The 22,233-nt window shown below is 53.6% G+C and overlaps 1 protein-coding gene across 2 annotated transcripts in view; it reads left to right on the top strand.

Annotated features, from left to right (window-relative positions):
- The window catches only part of OTOG (otogelin), a 141,560-nt gene that overhangs the window by 105,970 nt on the left and 13,357 nt on the right, over nucleotides 1-22,233 (top strand). For both annotated transcript variants that reach the window (XM_082683238.1, XM_082683239.1), the window contains 15 exons: nucleotides 172-328; nucleotides 2,986-3,012; nucleotides 5,536-5,703; nucleotides 8,185-8,463; nucleotides 10,067-10,184; nucleotides 10,899-10,978; nucleotides 11,487-13,282; nucleotides 14,109-14,277; nucleotides 14,585-14,730; nucleotides 15,327-15,416; nucleotides 16,606-16,789; nucleotides 19,116-19,336; nucleotides 19,549-19,687; nucleotides 21,221-21,415; nucleotides 21,628-21,840. In XM_082683238.1, coding sequence (XP_082539364.1) covers nucleotides 172-328; nucleotides 2,986-3,012; nucleotides 5,536-5,703; nucleotides 8,185-8,463; nucleotides 10,067-10,184; nucleotides 10,899-10,978; nucleotides 11,487-13,282; nucleotides 14,109-14,277; nucleotides 14,585-14,730; nucleotides 15,327-15,416; nucleotides 16,606-16,789; nucleotides 19,116-19,336; nucleotides 19,549-19,687; nucleotides 21,221-21,415; nucleotides 21,628-21,840 — 3,982 coding nt within the window. The remainder of the gene's footprint in view (nucleotides 1-171; nucleotides 329-2,985; nucleotides 3,013-5,535; nucleotides 5,704-8,184; nucleotides 8,464-10,066; nucleotides 10,185-10,898; nucleotides 10,979-11,486; nucleotides 13,283-14,108; nucleotides 14,278-14,584; nucleotides 14,731-15,326; nucleotides 15,417-16,605; nucleotides 16,790-19,115; nucleotides 19,337-19,548; nucleotides 19,688-21,220; nucleotides 21,416-21,627; nucleotides 21,841-22,233) is intronic.

The following is a 22,233-nucleotide window of genomic DNA, read 5'->3' on the forward strand; positions in this document are numbered from 1 at the left end:
TTTTCCCTCTGAGCTGACTCCCTGTGTGCCCTCAGCCCACTGGGTAGCTCTCCCCAGCCTGCAGTCCCTTCGTGTGGACACAGAGCCCTGCTGCTGGAGGTATTAGCTGAGAAGCCAAAGGGCTAATCTTTGGGAGCTGTTCTCTGACCTCTGACTTCTGACCTCCTCCAGGTCGACGTCACTTGGTTTTATTCAAACTGCCTGACAGACACCTGTGGGTGCAGCCAGGGTGGTGACTGTGAGTGTCTCTGTGCCAGCGTGTCCGCCTATGCCCACCAGTGCTGCCAGCACGGGGTAGCTGTGGACTGGCGGACCCCACGCCTCTGCCGTGAGTATCCAGAGCGATCACCCTGTGTGGGGGTGGGGGCCCTCTGTGGGCAGGCCCAGAGGCCGCCATCACTCTGGCTGGGGTTCTGGAGTACTTGGTACCAGCTAGGCACCAACTAGTGTGCTCGTCTCTTTCACCAAATTCATAAAATCCCTATCAAGTAGGAGTTCATTCCTGTTTCACAGCTGAGAAACAGGTTAGACAGCGAGAGAGATGCAGTGTCACACTCAAGGTCACACGGGTTAGTGGTGGAGCCAGGGCTTGTCTTCAGGTGGTCTGGCTGCAAATATGTGCTCTTAACCACTTTATCAGGGGAGTCAGGAGCCCTGAGTTTCAGACCCACACCAGCCATTTGCAAGCAGTGTGGCCTCCAGCAAGTCACGCAACCTCTCTGGGGGTCAACTTTCTCATCTGAAAATTAGGATGAGAAAACCTGCCCCACCAGGTTTGTTGTGAGGATCAAATGGGACTTAAAAAGCCTTTGTCAGCTAAGATGGGCTGTACGCTCCATCCAGTAAAGATATTTCAAGTATGCGTTCATACACATACACAGATACACACACACACACAGTTGGTAGTATACATGTGCATCATCAAACAGATACCAGAGTAAATATGTTTAAAAAATGAAATAAAATATATAGAACATTACATTATTCACGCACCAATTATTTTTTTATTATTTGTTCCTGCACACCAGTGGTCTTCCTGGCACCAGCACGCCTCACTTTGGGGAGCAGTGGTTATCCCACAGGCTCTGGGACCAGACTCTCTGCATTCAGGCCCAAGCACCACCCAGCAGGGTGACCTGGGGCCCGATCTCCACACTCGGACTCCTGCTTGAGGGCTAAGAGCCCTCCCTTGCAGGGCATTGCGAGCATTTAGGGAGCTGACACATGTGAGGCACGGGGCACCGCTCTCTGTGTTATCGCTGAGGTTGCTGTCATTTCTCACGGGGACACGGGTGCTGGCTTGTCCTGAGCCCTGAGAGCTCCAGGAAGGATGACGCTGGGAAAAAGATGGAGAAGAATCTGCCTCTGGCCTCCCTTTTCTCTGACTGGTTTCCTCTGAGACCCTTCCACTGCAAAGGCTCTGTGGCTGTGTTCGGTGGCCCTCCCTCTATTTCTCAGTAAAAACCCTTCATGAAGGAGAAGGGAGCCCAGATTTACCCAGGATCCTCTGTGTGCCTGGCCCTGGGCCTTCTGTGCATTAGCTCATTGATATTCGGGGCTAGGGACACCTCACCCGGGACACCAGATTTAAGGAGGCACCAAAAACTCAGTAATGGAGATAAATCACATTTTAAGGAAATATTTTTTAAAAATCAAACTCAATGTAAAAATATCTGTGGCTTTGATGAACAAAATAGCAAAGTTTTAAGTAATGACAGGGTCGATGGTATTGATTTTCCCTTCTGTCTCAGTATCTCATGTGGCTTGGCCAGGCGCTATCATTGATCCTGTCTTTGTTTTAAATTTTTGATATTTGGTTCATCGTGGATATTTTGCATTAATTTAAAAAATTTTAAAACTGTGCATTAAAAAATTATGTGTCTTAATTACGGAGGTGTCAGATGCCCCCTTCCCTTTTGGACCCAAGGTGAGCAACCGTTTTGCTCTAGTCCAGAACTCACAAATCTGTGGGGCAGCTACCCGTGGTGGTCCCATATTATAGAGCAGGGTGCTAAATTTCAGAGAGGTTGAGTAGCTTGTCCCAGTATGCACAGCTGAAGAGTGAGAGAGATGGAATTTTAACTCAGGTCTGACTCTTCTGGGCTACCTCCCACTGACCAGAGACTCCAACATCCAAATTTCTAGTTCAGACTTCTGAGTCAACAAATGAAGGAAAGGGAGACCTTTCTCATAGCCACACTGTGGGTCAATCTCATGGCTAGTGCTTTTTCTAGAGGTCAGTGCCAAATGCAAAGCAATAGTATTGATTGGGGGTAAGGGGTGGATTTGGTGGCTCTCTTTAGACCATGCCTATGAGTGAGGGAGGGTCCTTCTGCCTTCACCCCAGGTCTATCCAACTGGCTCCTCATGGCCTTGCTTCTGGCTTTTGGTGCCCCTGCAAGGTCCCCCAGTTTGCTGCAGTAGACTACAGAATCCAAGGCTGAGACGTCTGGACAACAGGCTGTGGTGCTCATCTGGGCCACTAGAGGGTGCGCTGAGCACACATTTGGAGGAGCTTGTTGTAGCCTGACGGACACTACACTGGGGGGCCTGAAAGAGCCTTGGCTCCTGGAAGCCCCTGATTCCCTTCCACGGAAGGTTCTTGAAATACCAACTTCTGTCTTGTGCTCGCATTCCTCCAGGTCCTGCCAAAACACTTGTGATTGGAGTTCCCACTCCTTGATTTTGACCTTGCCCTTTGGGGGTCTCACAAGATGCCACATTCTGTCCAACACTCATTCACTCATTCACCCATTCGCTCATTCGATACTTGCTGAGTGCCTCCTCTAGGCCAGCCTTTGAGCTCTGCACCAGGCACACAAGGAGTTGTGGTATTTCTTATACCTTAAGATATCTGAGTCCAATGACCATGCCTAGATCTTGGAGTTTGGGAGGCAGGCCAGATCTAGGACAGCTGGGATGTTAGGGGCCGTGACTCTGCCCATCTGTTCCAGGCTTCTCAAGAAGTCTTGTTCTCTCTTTCAGCCTATGACTGTGACTTCTTTAACAAAGGTAAGCAAGCCCATCTGCCCCAAGTGGAGCCTGGGGGCGCTGAGTACTACCAGCCCCACCCTGCTGCCCTGACAGCATCCGCTGACCTTGGAAGAGCTGTGACAAGGTGCAAAGATGGATCGCACCAAGTGGAGAGAACCAGACAGTGTAGAGGCTGGGCTGCCCCAGAACTCTGTCTCTAGAAGCTTCTGCCGTCCCTCTCTTGAGGCCAGGCCAGGCCAGGCCATCTTCCTGGGAGTTTTTCTCACCCAGGGCAGTTTCATCAGGGAGTTAAAAACCCCATTCCCACCAGTATGCCACGCTAGGGCCATCAAAGACTTGCTCATCAGGCTCATGGGAATATTGTCTTGGGTCTCCTGAAGGTTCGAGAGGCGAAGTCAACTGCAAACTGCTCTTTCTGAGGATGGCTGGGGCAAAACCTACAGCTTGGTTCAGCCTGTCAGATTCATCTTCCAATTTAGCCAAGGTCACAGGGTACCAGGAAATGCTCCAACTTCTGCAGTAGCTAGGGTGAAAACACCGGTTGCAATGAAAGACCCAAAGGAGGCTAATGTCCAGTGTGAGAACTCATTATTCAGTTTAGTCACCAAGGTGATAGGCAATAGGGTGGAAAGTCAGATCCTGGCAGAGTTAGATGCTTGGCAGGTCCTTGGTACCATTCACCTTTGACTTCTGAGCCCCGCTCCCTCCCCTTCCGGGTACCATGCCAGGAACAGGCCTATACGAGCCTAGTCCCAAGCTGTGTCCTCAGTTACATGCATTATCAGATTTGGGGTTTAGACATGTCCCACCAGCAGAGCATAGCCGATGAAATGGAGAGGGACAGACTAGAGGCCAGAAGATCAGTGAGGGGGTCTGCGAGATAAGAGCTGGTCCCTGAATGATAATTCAGGGACTACAGGCCCTCTAAAATGTTAGCCCCCCAGGGACTCCTGAGGGCCAAGGGCTCCCTCCTGGCTATGAGGAAGCTTTCCTTACAAGAATGAGTAATGAATAAGAATGAATCTGTAACAGAATTGCAGTCCCTGGGACAGGCAAGGTCTGTCTGACATCAGGCAAGACATTTCAGCGAGACAGCTCCGAGAAGAGTTTTCTCCCTTCTGTGGCATTTTGGGTGGCAGTAACTGGCAAAGGACAAGCTGTTTCTAGCATCGTCCTCCTACTCATCCTCCTACCCATCCATTCCTTGCTTTGCTCTTCTACCAACATGTTCTCCGGTCCAGGCCCTTTGCTGGGTGCTGTGGAATCAGTGGTCAAAGTCCCAGTGGCGTTCTGGAGCTGGAGCTGGAGCTGGAGTTGGCTGACATGGGCCCTAGAAAGCCATGGGGTGTGCCTGCTCTCAGACATTCGGTCGGGGGTTTGAAACTGACCCCTGCCATGAGCCGTGGAAATCAGCAGTCACTGCAAAGTGGGGTTTTGTTTGTTTGTTTGTTTGTTTGAGAGTTTACTGTTGTGCGTTTCCTAGCACAGCGCTGCCCGTTTCCCATGTGGTCCGGGAGACACACGCGCATCCACCCCCAAGGTCCCCCTCGTAAGAGCCGTGATCAGGGCAGGCTGTGCTCCAGGGGCTGGTGGAGTGCTGAGGAGGAGGGATGACGTTTGTGTGTGGCGGGAGAGGGTGCAGGGAGAGCTTCTCCAAGGAGGTGACATTTGAGCTGGGCCCCAAAGGTTGAGTAGGCGTTTGCCAGGCACAAACCACGGAGGACGCCTCTGAGTGGGCGGGCAGCATGAGGACAGGCATGAGGTAGAGCACAGCATGGCTCTTCCAAGGAAGCGCTAGAGAAGTTCAAGGTGGCGGGCCAAGGGTGTGGGGAGTTGGTGGGGTGTGGGGTGTGAAGGGTCCCTGAATTCAAGCTGGGCCCTTGGAGTCCATCCTGAGGGTAATGGGGAGCCATTAATCTTAGCAGGGAGTGTGTCTAGAAAGGGATTCGGGCACCTGTGGGGAGGAAGCCCTGGAGTCTGGGGTGGGGTGCCTCCGACACCAAAGGCAGGGAGGTTGGTTTTAAGGCAACTGTCTTGAAAACCCCTGGCCCTCTCTAACCTATACCAGCAATGGTAGGAACCCAAGAGCCACAAAAAGACACATTTGAGATAAGTAGGTAAACACTGATGTTGAGACTGAGACCCACTGACATTCATCCCTCAGGCGTTGAGTGATCAGAGACCATCTCTGATGTTGAGTCCCAGAGGTAACCCTGACTAGAGCGGTGGCTGCATGATAGGCCAGTGGTGGGACATCTGTAGGCATGGGGGTGGGGCAGAGGTCTCCCGTGGGTGGCCCTGTTCCCAGGTTTTCCCAGTGAAATTATTCAGGCGGTGTGCAGAGGGTCACTTCCCATTAGGGACTGACTGCCTAGAGCTCATGCCCTTTCCTTCTTGGGAACCTGAGCTCCTGGGGCCCAGGGTAAGGGAAGTGACTGGAAGTAGCTCTCTCGTACCCTCTCTTTTCCCCACCTCTGGCAGGATGGGAGGTGCGCAGAGGCCCAGGGAGGCAGGCCTCACGACTGGACCCCTTCTCTCCAGCACTAGGTAAGGGTCCGTACCAACTGGCCAGCTTGGCCGCTGGCGGTGTCTTAGTGACCAGCAAGGCAGTGGGTGGTGCCGTGGTCCTCGTGAGCGCGGAGGATGTGGCTCCAGGAGACATTGTGAACTTCCTGCTGACGGCTGCACTATACAAGGCCAAGGCACATGGTAAGGCCTACCTCCAGCCCCACTGCAGCCCTTGGTGGAGGGAGGGGAGGGTGCTGAGACCCTAAGCAGTCTGCAGTGTCTGGAGAAATGTGGGGCTCCAACAGGTACCCCTTTCCCAGCCGAGACAGGCCTCTGGGTCAGCCTGTTAGTCTGTTCAAATGGCCACCTTCCATTTTCTCCCTGGAAAAAGCAGGGAGGCCAAGGTCCAGATGTACCTCTAGACCTTGCTTTATGCCATTGCTGTGTTCTGGTCAGGCTTGGGGGCAATAGCTGCTCCTTCCTCTCCTAACCCTCCTTCCTACTCTTAATCCTCTTTCCCCTGTCCTCCTCCCCCTCTTCTCCCCTGTCCCCACCGTCTTCCATCTCTTCCTGCTTCTCCTTCTCTTTGGCCTCCTCCCCTCCCTTCCATTTTGGAGACTGGATAGACTGTAAGTCCAGAGGGGCACTGGCTGATGGACTGACTCCTGGGGGCCTTGTTTCTGTGAACGGAGGAGCAGCTCTTAATGGGCTCAGGTCATAATCCTGAATTCTAGGACACATCTAGAACCAGCCGTGGCCTCTTGGGTCACAGACGGTCCGCAGACCTGACTGGCTTCGCGTTAGTGGGCACTGTCCTCCCTTCAGAGTTCAGTAGTGCTGAACGGGTGGCAGGAACCTTGCCTGGCGCAGAGGGAACCCTGGATGGTATTTTTGCTGGGCCCTGGGCCCGCCAAGGCCTCAGTTCAGCCAGTGCTGGGAAGTCTTTCCTGTGCATTTGTGTGTGTCCCAGTGTGTGTGACCACTGTGATCAGCATTTCTACCCCTGCACCTGCTGGCCCCATCTAGTTAGTGTCTCCCCAACCACAGGGATGTGGCCCATCCCAGCATCCACTGGAACTGTGACCTGAGACACTTCTCACAGGGTTCATTCCTGTCTCAGAATTTCAGTTCTCAGATGAGGGTCTGCAGCTTACCTGGTTATGATGACCTCGCCCCTCCCCCTCATCCCTCCTTCCCTGCCTTTACCCCTCCCTCCTGTTCATTGAGCCCTATTCCCAGGCCAGGCACAGACCTGGGCACTGGGGCATCAGGGATGGAAGAGACACTTCCCTGCCCACCAGAAATCCACAGTCCCATCCAGGAGACAGACACAATATGAGCATGATATGGTCGTGCCTGCTCCTGGGTCCCATCCCTGTGGCCGACTGTGTGGAGGTGAAGATTGTGGGATCTGGCCTTAGCCTGCCTGGTCTCCTAATCCTGCCTCCCTCTTCCACCGGCACTTTGACTTTGAGTCTCACTTCCCTCATCTGTAAAATGGGAATAACAGGAGCATCCCCTGCTGACCTGTTACGGATTTTACTTGTTTATAATGTGTATCTTCCTTCCACTTAAATGTAAGCTCCATCAGGGCAGGGATTTTGGTCCTTTTGTTTCGGATTGTGCCTACAACAGCACCTGGCACATAGTAGGGCCTCAGAAAACATGAGCTGCAGAAGGAATGAATTTGCCACCTATTAGGTTCTCTTGGAAATTAATAACCCAGCAGGCAGAGGCCTTGCTTAGCATCATGCCTGGCACATAGTAAGTCCCTGACCGATACTACTTAGTGTTTTTCCACCAATAATGAATCCTTCCTCCGGTTGCTTCCTGTCTCCTCATAGCTGTTCAGGGGTGTGTGACAGGGCTACATGGGCAGGGAGGGAAGACACATCGAGCCCTGTGCCATGTGTTTTTGCCCCTCACCACGGCCCAGGCACGTCCAGTCATTCACTTACATCATAGCCAGTTGTGGCAGGCTGGGACTCCTGGACCCCTCCTTATGTGGATTAGGGGGTTATCCACGCAGCAACAAGCTCTACTTTCTAGAACTGGGCCTTTGTGGACACAGGAGAGAGGACAGCAGAGACCAGTCGTGGGGCTGAGGGCAAGCCCTTCTCCTCTCAGGGTCAGTTTTCCCATCTGTGGGTTGGACTCCACATTCCCTCAGTCTGCCAGCTCGGACCCTGTGGGATTCTGTGTGGAGCAGGACCAAGCTGGGGTCACTGACACCTGTCAGATCAGCACCCGCCAGCCTGTCCAGAGTGGCCAGTTGAACGTGACTCTTCTAGGGTGGCCGTGTCTGTTGGTCTGCTCACTGCTGTCTCCCCAGCATTATCAGAGCATCCTCCAAATGTTTACAGAGTAAGGAAAGGAGGGAGAGAGAAAAAGGGGAGGGAGGGAGGGAGAGAAGGAGGAAGGAGAGAAAGGAGGTGGGAGGAAGACACCTCCCAAGGTTTGGCAGCTGGCAGCTTCTCTAACCTTCCACTTCCCTCAGGCAGGGGTGGTGTGTGCAGAGGGCCGGCCGGCAGGCAGAAGTGGGCAGGCAGGCGTGGAGGAGCAGGGCCCAGCTACTCCACAGGCAGGTGGCTGTCTTGAGTCACTGAGTGCAGATGCACGCCAGGCTCGGCCCCTCCTCTGGGCCCCTCCCTGCGCTCACCTCACGCACCTGGCTCTTTACAGACCCGGATGTGGTGTCCCTAGAGGCAGCAGACAGACCCAACTTCTTCCTCCATGTCACAGCCAACGGGTCTCTGGAGCTGGCCAAGTGGCAGGGCAGCGCTGCCTTCCACCGCCGTGCCTCCTTCTCACTGCACCGGGGGACGTGGCAGGCCGGCCTCGTGGCCCTGGAGTCACTGGCAGAGCCTGGCTCCTTCCTTTATGCGTCGGGCCCCACGCTGGTCCTGCGGCTGTACGAGCACACAGAGGTGTTCCGCCGCGGCACGTTCTTCCGCCTTCTGGGTAGGTGTGTCCACCCCGCCATCACCTCAGCCCCTCCTCACACTGCCCTTCCTGCCCTCTCCCACCGTACCCTCCCAACTGCCCCCAAGAGGCAGAATTCCCACTCTCCTGACAAGGGGACGCCACACTTGGGTGCTGCCCCTAAGATGGGAGGTGGCCTGACCTCCATGTTGGTGGCCTGGGGAGCTGGGGGCAATGGGGCCTGGGGCCCAGCCAGCTTCCTGGGTCCTGCCTACACCCATAGGCCAATTACATGGTCTAAAAATAGGGTAGCCTTTGTGGACACGAGGTAAGAAGGGTTCCTGACTGCAGCTTGCAGAGCCCACTGGCTCAGGTTTCTTGCTGATGGGGACACATGCCTGCCCTGTGAGCTCAAAGACCTCCCCCTGGGCACCAGGCTGAGGGGCCAGCAGCCTCCCTCTGTCCCCCATGGGAGGCCCAGGACCCTGGGCAGTGATGGGGCAGCTCCACACCCTTTCCAGCTAAGGCCAGGGGCTTCCAGGGCTCGGCCATCCCCCTGGCAGGTGGGTCTGCCCCCAAGGGCTTGCTCTCTGCTTATACCCTGGAGGAAGTGAGCGCAATTTCTCTACCACTGCAGGCAGGCCTCTCTGTCCTGCAGGCACATGCATGTTTGTGCCTGTGCGGGCGCCTTGAGCTGCATGAATGGGTCCATTATATATGTTCACAAACATATCTCCAACCAGGCCCCCCATTGATCATGGGCCTTGCTCTGGGCCTGGTTCATCGTTGGTGCTCCCCAAATGTAAGTTCTCAGTTCTGGCCTCCAGGATCACAGAAAAGCAGGTTTCTTCAGAGCCCACCCATGTCTTCCCCGTCAGGCCATGGTTTCAGAGACAGGTTGCACGTGTTAAGATGGTCTGGGTCTCGTCTGCCTCCATGTCCCCCATAGCCTGCTTTCTCTGAGGAGTCCTCATCTGTCAAGGCACTGGCCACAGGACCTTTTCTTCAGGAAATCCTCCTGGGAGAGTAATTTTCCTGGCATCTTCTGTGCCTCAGTTTCCTTAGCTATAAAATGGGGATAATAATAGTGCTACATCATAGGATTACTGTGAGCATTAATAAGGAAAAACTTATGAGATGTTGAATGTCGTCGTGTTTGGTGCTGTTCAAGAGTTGGCTATTGTTTTTGTTGTCATTATTGTTATTCTTAGCCACCAAGTGTGCAGGGCAAGCCTGGCCATCAAGGTCCCAGAGGAGCAGGGTGACAGGACAACCTTATGCAGGGGATCAGGGGTCCCAACCTTCTCTTTGGCTAACCCTCAAAGCCCAGCTGCACCTGCCTGCTCTGTGCCTCCCTGCCACAGGGTTCTGAGCCCCTACTCCAAGTTCCCACAGCCCCATCCCAAGGTTCCCCCAGGCACCGACCCCTGCTCACAGGAATAGTTTTCCCTTAGGTTGGTTTTTATTTTATTTTGTATTTTATTTTATTTTTCTTTGCTTTTCCTACATGTGTCCATTTGTCTCTTCCATGGAGCAGGGTGGGGATAGGTGGAGCTAGGATTACCTCTGTGTCTGTCTCCTGACCCTGAGCTGGTATCAGTCTCGCTCAGTGCTTGGACTCTGGTGCGGCTCACCTTTCCAGATGCCAAGCCCTCAGGGGCTGCCTACCCCCTCTGTGAGTGGCGCTATGATGCTTGTGCCAGCCCCTGCTTCCAAACCTGCCGGGACCCACAGGCAGCTGGCTGCCGGGACGTGCCAAGGTGAGGGAGCACGGGGTCCAGGTGTGTATGTCAGTGTATTTGAGCATGCGCATGTGCAAATGGGTGTGTAGTCTGTGTAGTCTATGTAGTCTGTGGGCAGAGGCATGAGCATTTCCTGAGATGTATGTGTGTGCTCACAGGTACTCGTGATTGCAGTGTGTGTGTGTGTGTGTGTGTGTGTGTGAACTAGAGTGCAGCTGACTTACATGGACATGTGTGAGTATTGATTTGTGTGATGTGCATACACCTGGGCTGTGTGTGTATTCGTGTGGGTATACTGGTGTCTGTGGGCCGCACACAGCTATGCGTATGTACACGTGTGTGAGCTGTATGCACCTGGGTGTTGGTGCAGCTGTGTGTGCACGAAGGTTTTGATAGTCTGTATGGATGTGTGGGTGTCTGTGTGAATGTTTTCGAGTCTTGCGGGTGGGACAGTGTGCCTAAATGCAAACACATGGGAGCGTGTGTGTGTGTGTGTGCGTGCACAGGTGTGTGCATAAGCAGACCTTGTTCATGTTTCTCTCTTGGTCTGAGGAGTATGAGTGCAAAAGTGTGCAACGTGCATGTTCATGTGTATGTACTTCTGTACACGTGTCTCTGGGGGTTCATGTGACGTGTGTCATAAGGAGGGATGAAGCTGTGCTCGCTCCATGTGAAAGAGATGATTGTCCCCCATGTCTCCAGCTACTAACTGGCTCCCTGCTCTGTCCTCAGGGTGGAAGGCTGTGTGCCTGCCTGTTCCACTCCCAAGGTCCTGGATGAAGTCACACAGAGATGTGTCTACTTGGAGGACTGTGAGTGGCCCAGATTTCTCATCCCTCCCTCAGATTTCCTCTAAATCTCCAGCTTCTGCTTTGACCAACCATGCCCAGAGTCCCCAGGTCTCTGGAGAAGCTGGGTCAGCATAGGAGCCTCTGGAAGAGACCTTTAGAGTAGGCAGGGACCCCATCCAGCCCATTCTTCCCACTAAACAGAAAAATGAGGCCCAGAGTGGAGAGGGGACTGGCTTGGGATCAGGTGGTAGGAGTGCAGTACAGGCAAAGGCAGACCAGAGGTCCATTGGCTCTGAGCTCGGGCTTTGAGGTATGGGGCAGAGTCCAGACCTGCGGAGTCCTCCAGTCCCACACAACAGAAGCCCCTGGGTTGGTCAGACTGCCTAACTGGCGGCTGGAAGCTGCCTTCCCCCATGCTCACCTAGGCTGCTGGCTCAGGAACCCTACCTCACAGCCCTGCCCAGTGAAGACACCCCTGGGGCAGGCAGCAGGTGTCCCATTGTCTGAGCTGCTTCTTTCTTTGCCCCAGGTGTGGAGCCCATGGTTTTGGTTCCCACAGAGTCTCTTGGTGACCAGACCCTGCCTCCCGGTCAGGAGCTGCCCACTCTCAGTGGCAAGGAGCTGCAGTTTCCACAGGAAGCGCCTGGGGCCCCCTCCCACAAGCCAGTGCATGGTCCCGCTGCCCCACTCACCACAGCTCTGAATCCACCCATGGCAGTTACTGAGGGGCCAGAGCTGGCTCCAGGCCCCACGCAGGCCACTCTGCAGCTGCCACCGGGGGTCACTTCACCTAACCTCCCTGCCCCCGCCACAGAGGCCCCAGCCAGCATGGGAGCGACCGCCAGCCACCTGGCTACCACCCTTACCCCAGAATCCTCATCTCTCTCCCTTTCGCAGCAGACACCCACACCTAGTATAGGGTCAGGGGCTGTGAAGACAACGAGGGTGACTGTGACCTTTTCAGGGAGCCCCAATATCACAGACTCAGCCCAGTCACCCCCCGCACCTCGCTTCCCACTCATGACCAAAGCTGCGACAGCCCCAGGCCCCGGCTCTTTGCCTATCAGGACCACCCCACTCCAGCCCTTCCCAAGCTTGGAGTTGCCTACGAGTTCCTCCTCCAGGCCTGTGGCTTCCCCTGCAGTGACCTCCAGGCCTCCCACTTCCTTGGGATCCCACAAGACTTTGCTGACACCTGCAATCATAAAAGTCATGAACAAGACAGGGATGCCCCAGCCCACAAAGGCCCAGAGCGTTTCAAGGCCCAGCAGCCTCCCAGCCGAGGCTAGGACAACAGCACAGCAGGTTCCTGTCAGTGCTCTGGCTACCAAGAGAGTGGAGACAGCACCACCCATGGAGAAGCAGCCTGGGCCCAGCCAGTCCGCAGGCACCCCAGCATCCTCACTTCCAAGACCCATCCCTACTGCCCCACTCCACCCCACCCGGCAAACTACCATAGCCACCGGGCCTCCAGCTCTGCCCCCGGGGACCCCAGCTGCCACCAGCCCATCCACACTCGCTCACGGGCTGGGGGTCACTCCCTTCATGTCCGTGGATTTAACTCAGCCACCCCAGCTCCTCTCTGGCCTGCCTCTTGATACCAGCCTGCCCTTGGCCAAGGTGGGCACATCTGCCCCCGTGGCCACGCCCAGGTCCAAGGGTTCTGTCGTCACCCTTCCACTCCGGCAGCAGGCCACATCTCCCACTGTGGCCACAACCCCACCTACGCAGACCCTCAGCTCAGCACCGCCTCTCACCCCTGCTGTCGTGGCCCAGGTAGGCCTACCCAGCTATACAACCCCTCAGGCAGGAGGTACGGCACCCAGCCTGCTTCTGGGAGCCACATTGCCAGTCTCTGGAGTCGTGGCCATGGCTGAGGGGGGAGCCCCCACACTCTCTGCTGCCCCACACAAGAGCACCACAGAGAAGATGGCCATTCTGTCCAAGCAAGTGTCTCTGCCCCCCTGGATATATGGTCCTGCCCAGGGGGTGCCCACAGAACTCACGCCTGCTGTGGCCCACACTTTGTCTGCCTTGGCACCGGAGGCTGATGGCCCCTGGGCCGTCACAGTGCCACTGGTGCCCACATCCTATCCCCTGAGTCGTGTCTCGGCCAGGACCGCCTCCCGGGAGAGCTCACTCGTTCTGCTCCCTCAGCTGGCCCAGGCCCATGGAACCCCGGCCGGACCGCAGCTTCCAGCAGAACTGGAGGCAGAGGCCACCACCAAGCAGTCTGGGCGCTCAGCCCCCGCCCAGAGCATCGCAGCGAGTTCGGCTGAGACCTTAACAACCACCACTGAGGAAAGCACATCTCCCACCTGTGTTGTGAGTGACCTATCAGGCCACCCCAGTGTGGTCCCCTTATGTCCCTCTCTCCTGGGCCACTTGGCTGGGACACCATCATGGCGTCACATTCCTCTCAGCCTGGGGCAGCTTCTCCTTTACCAACCACCAGGCTGCAAGATGGCGGTTCAGTCACTGCCCTTAGGCTTGCCCCACACTCTGGAGCTGACAAATTTTGCAGGCTCTTCTGGGTCCCTGATGTCATGGCAGAGTCTCACCATTTCCCTAGGGCCAACTGGATGACTTAGTGTGACACCAGAACGTGGAAACATGAGTGTGCTGGGGGGTGTATGTTTGTATCCGTAGAGTCAGGTGGGACTGTGTGTGCAAAGTTTACATGTGTGAGACTCAGGGCGAGCAATCATATATCTGTGTATGTGCTGTATGGTGTCATGAGACAGTGTAGATCTACATTTTTAAGAAAGATTGTGTGTGCGTGTGCATGTGTGTGTGCGTGTGCTTGTGCGTGCTCAGGTTTCTCTGAGTCTGAGCTTGCACATCTGCACATCTGTGTACCTGGACCTCTCTACCAGGACTGGACAGATACGCAGAAATCCTGGGGATTCAGTCCCTGGTCCCCAATCTCATGCTCAACTCGTCCCCAGGCCCCTGAGGGGCGTGTTGGGTGGGTTGAGGGTGACGACACCATTCCCTAGTAGTTATACCTCTGGGTCCCCTGCCCTGCTACAATTGACTTTGGAAAGGATCTTATGCCCTTAGCTTCGGGTGGGGGTGGGGGGAGGGGCGGGTAGTGAGGGGCTCAGTACTAGGCTGGGCACTCATGCTGTCTCTCCACCCTGTGCCCCAGCCAATCGCTGAGCAGGACTGCGTCCGCCACATCTGCCTGGAGGGCCAGCTGATCCGAGTGAACCAGTCCCAGCACTGTCCCCAGGGTGCCACACGCCCTCGCTGTGGGGTCCTGGGCCTCGCAGTGAGGGTGGGCGGGGACCGCTGCTGCCCCCTATGGGAATGTGCCTGTGAGTCCTGGGGTCCACCAGATCCTCCCCAAACGTGACCTCGGCGCCTTCCCTGTGTGTTCCTTGGCCTTAGGGTAACTCTGACCTGAATGCATTCTCCTGTGGGACATCTTGTCTCATTGTGACCCCTGAACTGGCAGGTCCCTACTCTTGCAGCCTCATCTCTGTGATGCCTGCTCTGAGGGACTCTCCAGCCCTCAGGGCCTCTTAATCCCACTTGGGAAAAGGCCAAGTTGCCTGCGCTACTACCTGGGTGGCCACTGCCCCAGAAGCATCTGTTAATCTTCTCATCCTTCCCCTCCCCTAGGCCGGTGCTCAATCTTCCCTGATCTAAGCTTCGTGACCTTTGATGGGAGCCACGCAGCCCTGTTCAAGGAGGCCATCTACATCCTCACCCAGAGCCCCAAAGAAATGGTCACCGTCCATGTCCTTGACTGCAAAAGTGCCAACCTGGTACTGCATTTGCTGCTGGGGCCTCGGAATTTGACGAGATTTGGAGGGGAGATTGAGCAGTGAATTGGGTTTTAAGGGGTGCCAGAGGCGAGGACAGACGCGGAAACCCCTACAGTAGCTCTGTCTATCAGGGGTCTCCTGGAATGGCCCTGTAGAGAAGGGGCTTGTGGAGTGTACCACCTTGTGGCCCTTTCTGGGGCCGACACCATTCCCAGCTCATCCCCATTGCCTAAGCCCAGGTGGGAGGCACGCGAGTGCAGAGGAGCTGGGATGCCACTCCAGCCATGTGGCCTATGGCCAAGGATGCTGGCCACTGACAATCACCTACTAGGGTACCCTCATGAGACGGGTGGAAGAGGGCAGAATTTTCTCTTTGTTTTTGCTTTTTGTTTTGGCTGGGTTTACAGGAGGTCAGGTAGAACCAGACATGCTCCCTGAGATTCTGTGCACCATCTGCCCAGCCCCGACCGGTGCCCCTGGCAGACTGCGAGGGGGTGGCAGAGAAAGGATGCTCACAGTGGCTCCCCAGCAGGAGGAGGAGGAGAAGGCAACAAAGACTGGGCTCCAAGCTGATGAGGATTGGGCTCTCTCTGCAGGGGCACCTGAACTGGCCTCCGTTCTGCCTGGTGATGCTGAATGTGACTCACCTGACCCATCAGGTCACCATTGACCGTTTCAGCCGGAAGGTGAGCGCATCAGAGAGCCAGTCTTCCCAGGGCTGCGATCAGGCAAGCCGCAGGGCGTCCAGCTGTGGAGAGGTCTTGCTCACGACTGGGGGGCAAGGACAGAGAGGGACCCTTACAATGAAAAATAATGCAAAAGGCTCACCTCATTTGTTTCCCCTTTCTCAGCAATCATTCTCCTGTGCTGCCAACTGTTCAATGCCTGAAAACTATTGTTACATATAATTTGTCAGGGTTTTTTTGGTTGTTTAAGGTAAGAAGGTATATCTAGTTCTTATTACTCCATCTTGATCAGAAGCTAAAGCCCAAGTTCTTAGATGCAACTGTTCATTCCCAGACCTGGGAGGCCACTCCAGGTCCATGGAGCCCCATCCCCTCTCTGCATAGCTAGGAAGGCTCTGGCTGAGAGCACCAGGGATTTCCCAAGGTCAAAGTTTCCCAACACCGAAGTTCCTGTCCTGGATAATTTGCAAAGTGATTAATAAAACAGTGATTCCTCTAGGAGAGGGAGGTTTAAAGTCGTTATAAATACTTTAAGATTCTAATCTTTTAATCTCCCATTTCTACAAAGTAAAACTACTAATCCATAGTACATACAAATTTAACCTTGTCAATATGTAGCAGAGGTTGTAGCTGTGACTGTATAGTGGTGGAGAGAATTAGGGTGTGTTGCATATTTAACAAACATTGAGACCCCGGTTTATGTCGGGCCCAAAGGCAAGTGCTGCGGATTCAAAGGTGGATCTGGTGCCTCGATGAGGGAACAAAGAGAGGTCAGCACAGAGGTGAGGAGGCCCCAGAGAAGGGGTGCCCAAGCTTGAGGCTGGAGACTTGGGGAAAATCCCCCAGAAGAAATGACCTGAGCAGAAGAATCAGGAAGGAAGGAGAGTGATTACAAAGCCTCAAAGTGCGTGTTTGTTTGGGCACAGAGATGCAACCTGTCTCCCATTGTTGTGTCTTTTTGTTTTATCATTTTCTCATAAAAATGGTTTTGGAATTCTTTGATGCCACTTGGACAGTGTCTTGGCCACATGTGCCTGAAACAGAGCCTGTTACATAGCTTGATACTGTTTGTTGGATAGATGTGTGGATGGATGGGTGGGTAGGTCGATGGATGGATGGATGGTTGGGTAGATGGGTGCGTGGACGGACAGACAAGCTGTGCTCACATTGAACACTCTCCCCCCACAAGGTGACTGTGGACTCACAGCCCGTCTGGCCCCCTGTGAGCAGACACGGATTCAGAATTGAGGACACAGGTCACATGTATGTGATCCGGACCCCGTCACACATCCAGATCCAGTGGCTGCACAGCTCAGGACTCATGGTCCTGGAGGCCAGCAAAGCCAGCGAGGCCCAGGGCCGCGGCCTATGCGGTGAGGTGGGACCCAGCTGGGGGAGAGGGGATGGTTCTTTGGTCCACCTCTGTCTCCCAGCATAGGTTCCCCTGTGTGAACCCAGGGAAAGCTGGGACAGAAGGCCAGGCCAAAGGTGGAAGCAGCATGGCTGCCAGGGCAGAGAGACCTAGTGTCTGGTGTTCTGAGGCAGAAGCTGCCAGCAGGGAGACGGCTAAGGGCTCTGGCCTCGGCCAGTTGTCACTTTAACTGGGATTGTCTGTCGGCTTCCCGGATAGCTTCCTAATACCAGATAATCCTTCCTGTCTGCATAGGCCTGGGCACTTCACAAAGCACTTCCACACTCTGATCTCACTTATTGCAGGTCACCGACCTAACAACCCTAAGAGATGACCATTGAACTAAAAAAGAAAGGGGACTCAGAGAGGTTAAGCACCTTGCCCCAACTCACACAGCAGAGCTGCCACAACACTGGGGCTCTTCAGACACCAACATGACTGCGGGAGTGTGCCCTTAGGGACTGGATGTGTTTTGATAAGGAGAAGGGGGGGTGCAGGGGGAGTGTGAGTGTGGACAGCTGCTCCCCCACGGGACATTCTGTGACAAGACATTATGATGCCAGGGAACAGAGGAGCACTTCCATGTTCCATAAACACATACATGTACGTCCATAAATCTGCACCGTTTTGATCATTGACGCTCACACCCTTGTATTCAGAATGCCCTCTTCATGTGAATTAACATGTGCAAGTCTGCTCGTTGCTCATTCTTTGATTACTTACCATGTGCCAGTCCCAGAACAGATAGTAGGCAAAACAGAAGAAATCACTGTTTTATGAAACCTCTGTTCTTACTGACTTACTGATGCAAGAATATCTTTTTACACACACACACACACACACACACACACATACACACACAGCACTGCCAACACTCCATCATCTTTTTCTCACCATGTCTTGCTTCCACTCTTTATGCCTGGCAGGGAGTGCTGGCCTCAGCAGTAATCTCCTCCCTAGGATACTCAGGACACCCTTCGGTGACTCAATGTCAAGACCAAAAATGCAACCACTGGGACCATAAAACCTGAAGGTTTTGAGTAAATCATGCTTTACGTTCATGAAACTGGTGGCTGGAGGTGTGAAAGCAGAAGTCAGCCAATTTTTATCCGAACTAACACTCTGTGTCCTGGGCACCCTGCTGGGGAACCAGGGGAGACTACTGGGAGAGTGAGAAAATTTATCTAAAGGAAAATGAATCTTTGCACTCAGAGCAGGACAGCCCAGCCAAACCAAAATCCGTTCTACAGAACTGGAAGGTCGTGGACGGGTGCCTCCGAAGCGCTCTTGAAAGGACTTCTGAGAAAGTGTTTCAGGCAGAGGGAGCAGCATAAGAAGGTCAAGGGCAGGGAAGTGTGTGTGGGGAGCCTAGAGCTCGAGAGAGGAAGCTGAAAGTTAAGGTCATGGTAGAAGCTGTGACAGAGAAACTTCAGCCCCCACCCCCATTTCAATGTCTTATGACCTGACAGAAGTCTATTTCGGGCACACAAAAATTCCCAAGTGGAGACTCCCTCCATCTTGCGGCTCTGCCATTCTCAACACACGCTTCCAACTCCACTGCAGGAAAAAGAGTCAGAGAGTCAAAGAATATTGATGGACCGCCTGGCCCCGGTACCCTTCACCCTCCTCCTCACTCAGCATGGGCTCCCCCAGCCCCAGGAGATCCTGGGAAAAACAGGCTAGAGAACTGTCCGGGAAGAAGAGGAAAGAGGCGTTACACTTAGCTAGCAGTCTCCGCTAAGGCAGATTTTCTTGGAGTCATTTTTAATTTTCATGTAAGGTCAGAGCTACTATAAGGAACTCCCATTTACTTTTTACTCAGATTTACCAAGGGTTCCCATTTTGCCACATTTGCTTTTCCTGCCTCTGTGTGTACACTGAGGTGTATAAAATGTGTTTAGATGTGTATAAAGATGTATAAAAACCACACATAGGTATACATATGTGTATATATATGCATGCACACATATATGATTTTTATATGTGCACTTTTCTATGTTCTGCCTTTTTTACATAAATGCATTTTTTCTGAGTGATTTGAAAGTTTGTCGGAGACATTGTATCCCTCTATCTCTAAATACTTTGGTGTCTGTCTCCTAAGAATGATGATATCTTCCTACACAGCAGGTTTCTTAGCTTCTCTGTGCCTCATTTCTCTCATCTGTAAAAGGGGAATAATAGTAATACCAGCCTCAAAGAATTGTTGTAAGAAATATGCAAAGTGACATCCAGGGACCTGGGAGTGGTGGTAATCATTATGGCTATTGGGATCATCCTTCCCTTTCCAGGCATCTGTGATGGGGATGCAGCCAACGACCTCACCCTGGAGGACGGCTCTGTGTTGGGTGAGGCTGAGGACCCCGCTCCCTTTCTGGACAGCTGGCAGGTGCCCAGCTCCCTGACCTCGGTGGGCCAGACCCGCTTCCGCCCGGACAGCTGTGCCACAGCGGACTGCTCGCCCTGCCTTCGCATGGTGTCCAACCGCACCTTCAGCGCCTGCCACCGCTTTGTAGGTACCCGCTGGGGCCCGGCATGGGGGGACCTCCCAGGCTAGGAAGGACAGTCCCTACCTGCAGAGAGCAGCTCCCCAGAGGTGTTGAACCTGGGGCCAGATCATGAGTCTCCAGAAACTGGTTATTGTGCCTGGTTATTGTGGCTGGGAGGAGCTGGGCCCCGGGATATGGGGAATCAGTGGGGAGCAGCACTGTCTGGCTTGCCCAGGTGCCACCAGAGTCGTTCTGTGAACTGTGGATCCGGGACACCAAGTACGTGCAGCAGCCCTGCGTGGCACTGACGGTGTACGTGGCCATGTGCCACAAATTCCACGTGTGCATCGAGTGGCGACGTTCTGACTACTGTCGTGAGTCAGGGCCTGAGCGGGAGTGGGGAGGATGGGCGACTCCTCCGTGGCTTCTGACGCTCCCGCCCCTGTTAGTCATTGATTTATTCATTCATTCATTGATATTACTCTGTAATTCTAGAAGTATTTTACCAATATATCTATGATAAATAAATAAGTGTATTTTTATTTAATATACAATATAGTACAAACATATTTAATATACTATATAATAAATATAAATCCATCTATGAATAATTTAACACATTTATTTTTATTATAATCTAGATTAATAAGCCCAATCAATATTATCTGCTTATTATTTAACTTACCTGAATCTCTTCTCCTTCTCTGTAAAATGAAGAAAGTAATAATGGCTCCCCCTAGGGTTGGTTTGAAGGTGACATGAGGTAATGTGTGCCGAGTGTCTCCCGCAGGTCCACTACATGGTTACCATCCAGGATGTATTGCCTTTCTTTTAATTTCTTGGTCATCTTTCTCTTCCTTCAGTCTCTCCCTTCCTTGCCTGAGAAGGAAAGTGAGAGCCACCCCTCCCCATCCCATTAGGTTTGCACTGGTGGTGTAGACAGGGGTGGACCGGCCTAGGGCACTCTGATTTATAAATGTGGACACATCCAGATAGGCTGGAAGGAGCTCACAGGAAGACCACGCCTAGAATACGACGGCAGATAAAAGATGAAAAGACAAAGTCATCTAGAGTAGTGTTTTCCACACTGTGGGTATGAAACCAACTTTGGGGGTCAACACCATGTTCAAAATATGCAACAGAATAGAAAATGCTAGTGTGTACTCTACCTAGAAAAAGTAAATATTGTTTTTTTTGGTTTTGGGTTTTTTTTTTTTTGAGTAAATATTGTTTTGTGAACAAGTTTGTTTCAGTATATCAGTAATGCTCTAAAAAAAGTTTCAAATATATATATATATATATCAGTAATTCTCAATCCCAAGCCATCCTTTAAAATCCCTAGGGAACTCCAAAAAGTACGAATGCTGGGCCCCACAATAAGAGATTCTAATGTTGCTCCGGGTGCGGTCCTGGCAAGGGGATTTCCAAAAGCTCCCAAATGAGTCCTCTGTAAGGACCACTGTTTGAGGTTTAAGGACCACTGCTCTGCATGCCCGTGTGTACCAGACCACAGTGTAAAGTGTAATTTCTAAGGTCAAGAAAATTGGAAAACACTGATCTAAAGCAAGGATTTGACAAATGTTTCCTGCGAAGGGCCAGATGGTAAATAACTGAGGCTTTTCAGGCTTTACTGTCTCTGTCACAATTAGTTCTGCCCTAGGAGTGCAAAAGCAGCCAGATACAATAGGCAGGTGGCTGGGCGTGGCTGTGTTTCAATAAAACTTTATTCGCAAAAGTCCGTAGGAGGCTGGATTTGGCCTGGGGTGGTGCTTTGCTGCCTTCTGATAAGGGAGGCAAGGACACCAAACCCCTTTGCACTCTCTGCTGAGGCCCAGATGACACTCTGAGGCCCTTCTTCACTCTGCCTGGGGTCTGAGCCCTGCTTGCTGTCCACTGTGCCCCTGCAGCCTTCCTATGCTCCAGTGACTCCATTTACCAGGCATGTGTGGCAGCCTGCGAGCCCCCCGAGACGTGCCAGGACGGGCTGCTGGGCCCGCTGGACCCAGAGCAGTGCCAGGTGCTGGGTGAGGGCTGTGTCTGCTCCGAGGGCACCCTCTTGCACCGGCGCCACTCAGCGCTCTGCATCCCCGAGGAGAAGTGTGGTAGGTCCCTTCCCGGCCAGGATAGGGCCCTCCAAAGCTGACCTCACCCCAGGGTCTCCTCATCCCACCTGCCACCCATGGCCGAGGCCCATCTGCCCCCCTCTAGGTCTGCTTTGGGGATGGTCAGTGTCCCAGGGAAGGTCAAGCCTGGGATGGTTTGGGTCTTCCCACCCACCTCAGTCCCTTGTGTCCCACCCTGTCCCCCACTGCAGCTTGCACTGACAGCACGGGCGTGCCTCGGGCCCTGGGGGAGACCTGGAACAGCTCCCTCAGTGGATGCTGCCAGCACCAGTGCCAGGCTCCCAACACCATTGTCCCAGTGGACTTGGGCTGCCCGGGGCCCCGCCCTGAGACCTGCCCACGTTTTGGGGAGGTGGCCTTGCTCCTGCCCACTGAGGATCCCTGCTGCCTGGGAACGGTTTGTGGTAAGTCCCACCATTCACTTCCCTCAACCTCAACCGTTAAGATGGTTAAAGGGCACCGGCTCCCCCTGCAGACCTTGATGGACAGGACAAGGCTTGGGAAAATGAAAGGGGCGTGTGGGGGGTGTGCTGCAAGCAGGGAGAACCCCACCTGGGGGAGAGGAGGCCCCCTCAGGAAGCAGCGTGAGGTAGGGCTTGAAGACACAGGCTATGGACCTGAGCAGTCTGGACAACTCTTCTGCCATTTTGCAGCCTTACGACCTCAGCGATCATTTAATGTCTTTTGTGCCTTAGCTGGTTCTGTTATAGCACGAGACTGATCATAGTCCCCACTTTCTGGCTGATTGTGAGACTGTAGAAGTTGATTCTGATCTAGGATAGCAGCTGGCACTTGGC

This window comes from Mustela nivalis (genome assembly GCF_964662115.1).
Source record: "Mustela nivalis genome assembly, chromosome: 9".
Lineage (NCBI taxonomy): Eukaryota > Metazoa > Chordata > Mammalia > Carnivora > Mustelidae > Mustela > Mustela nivalis.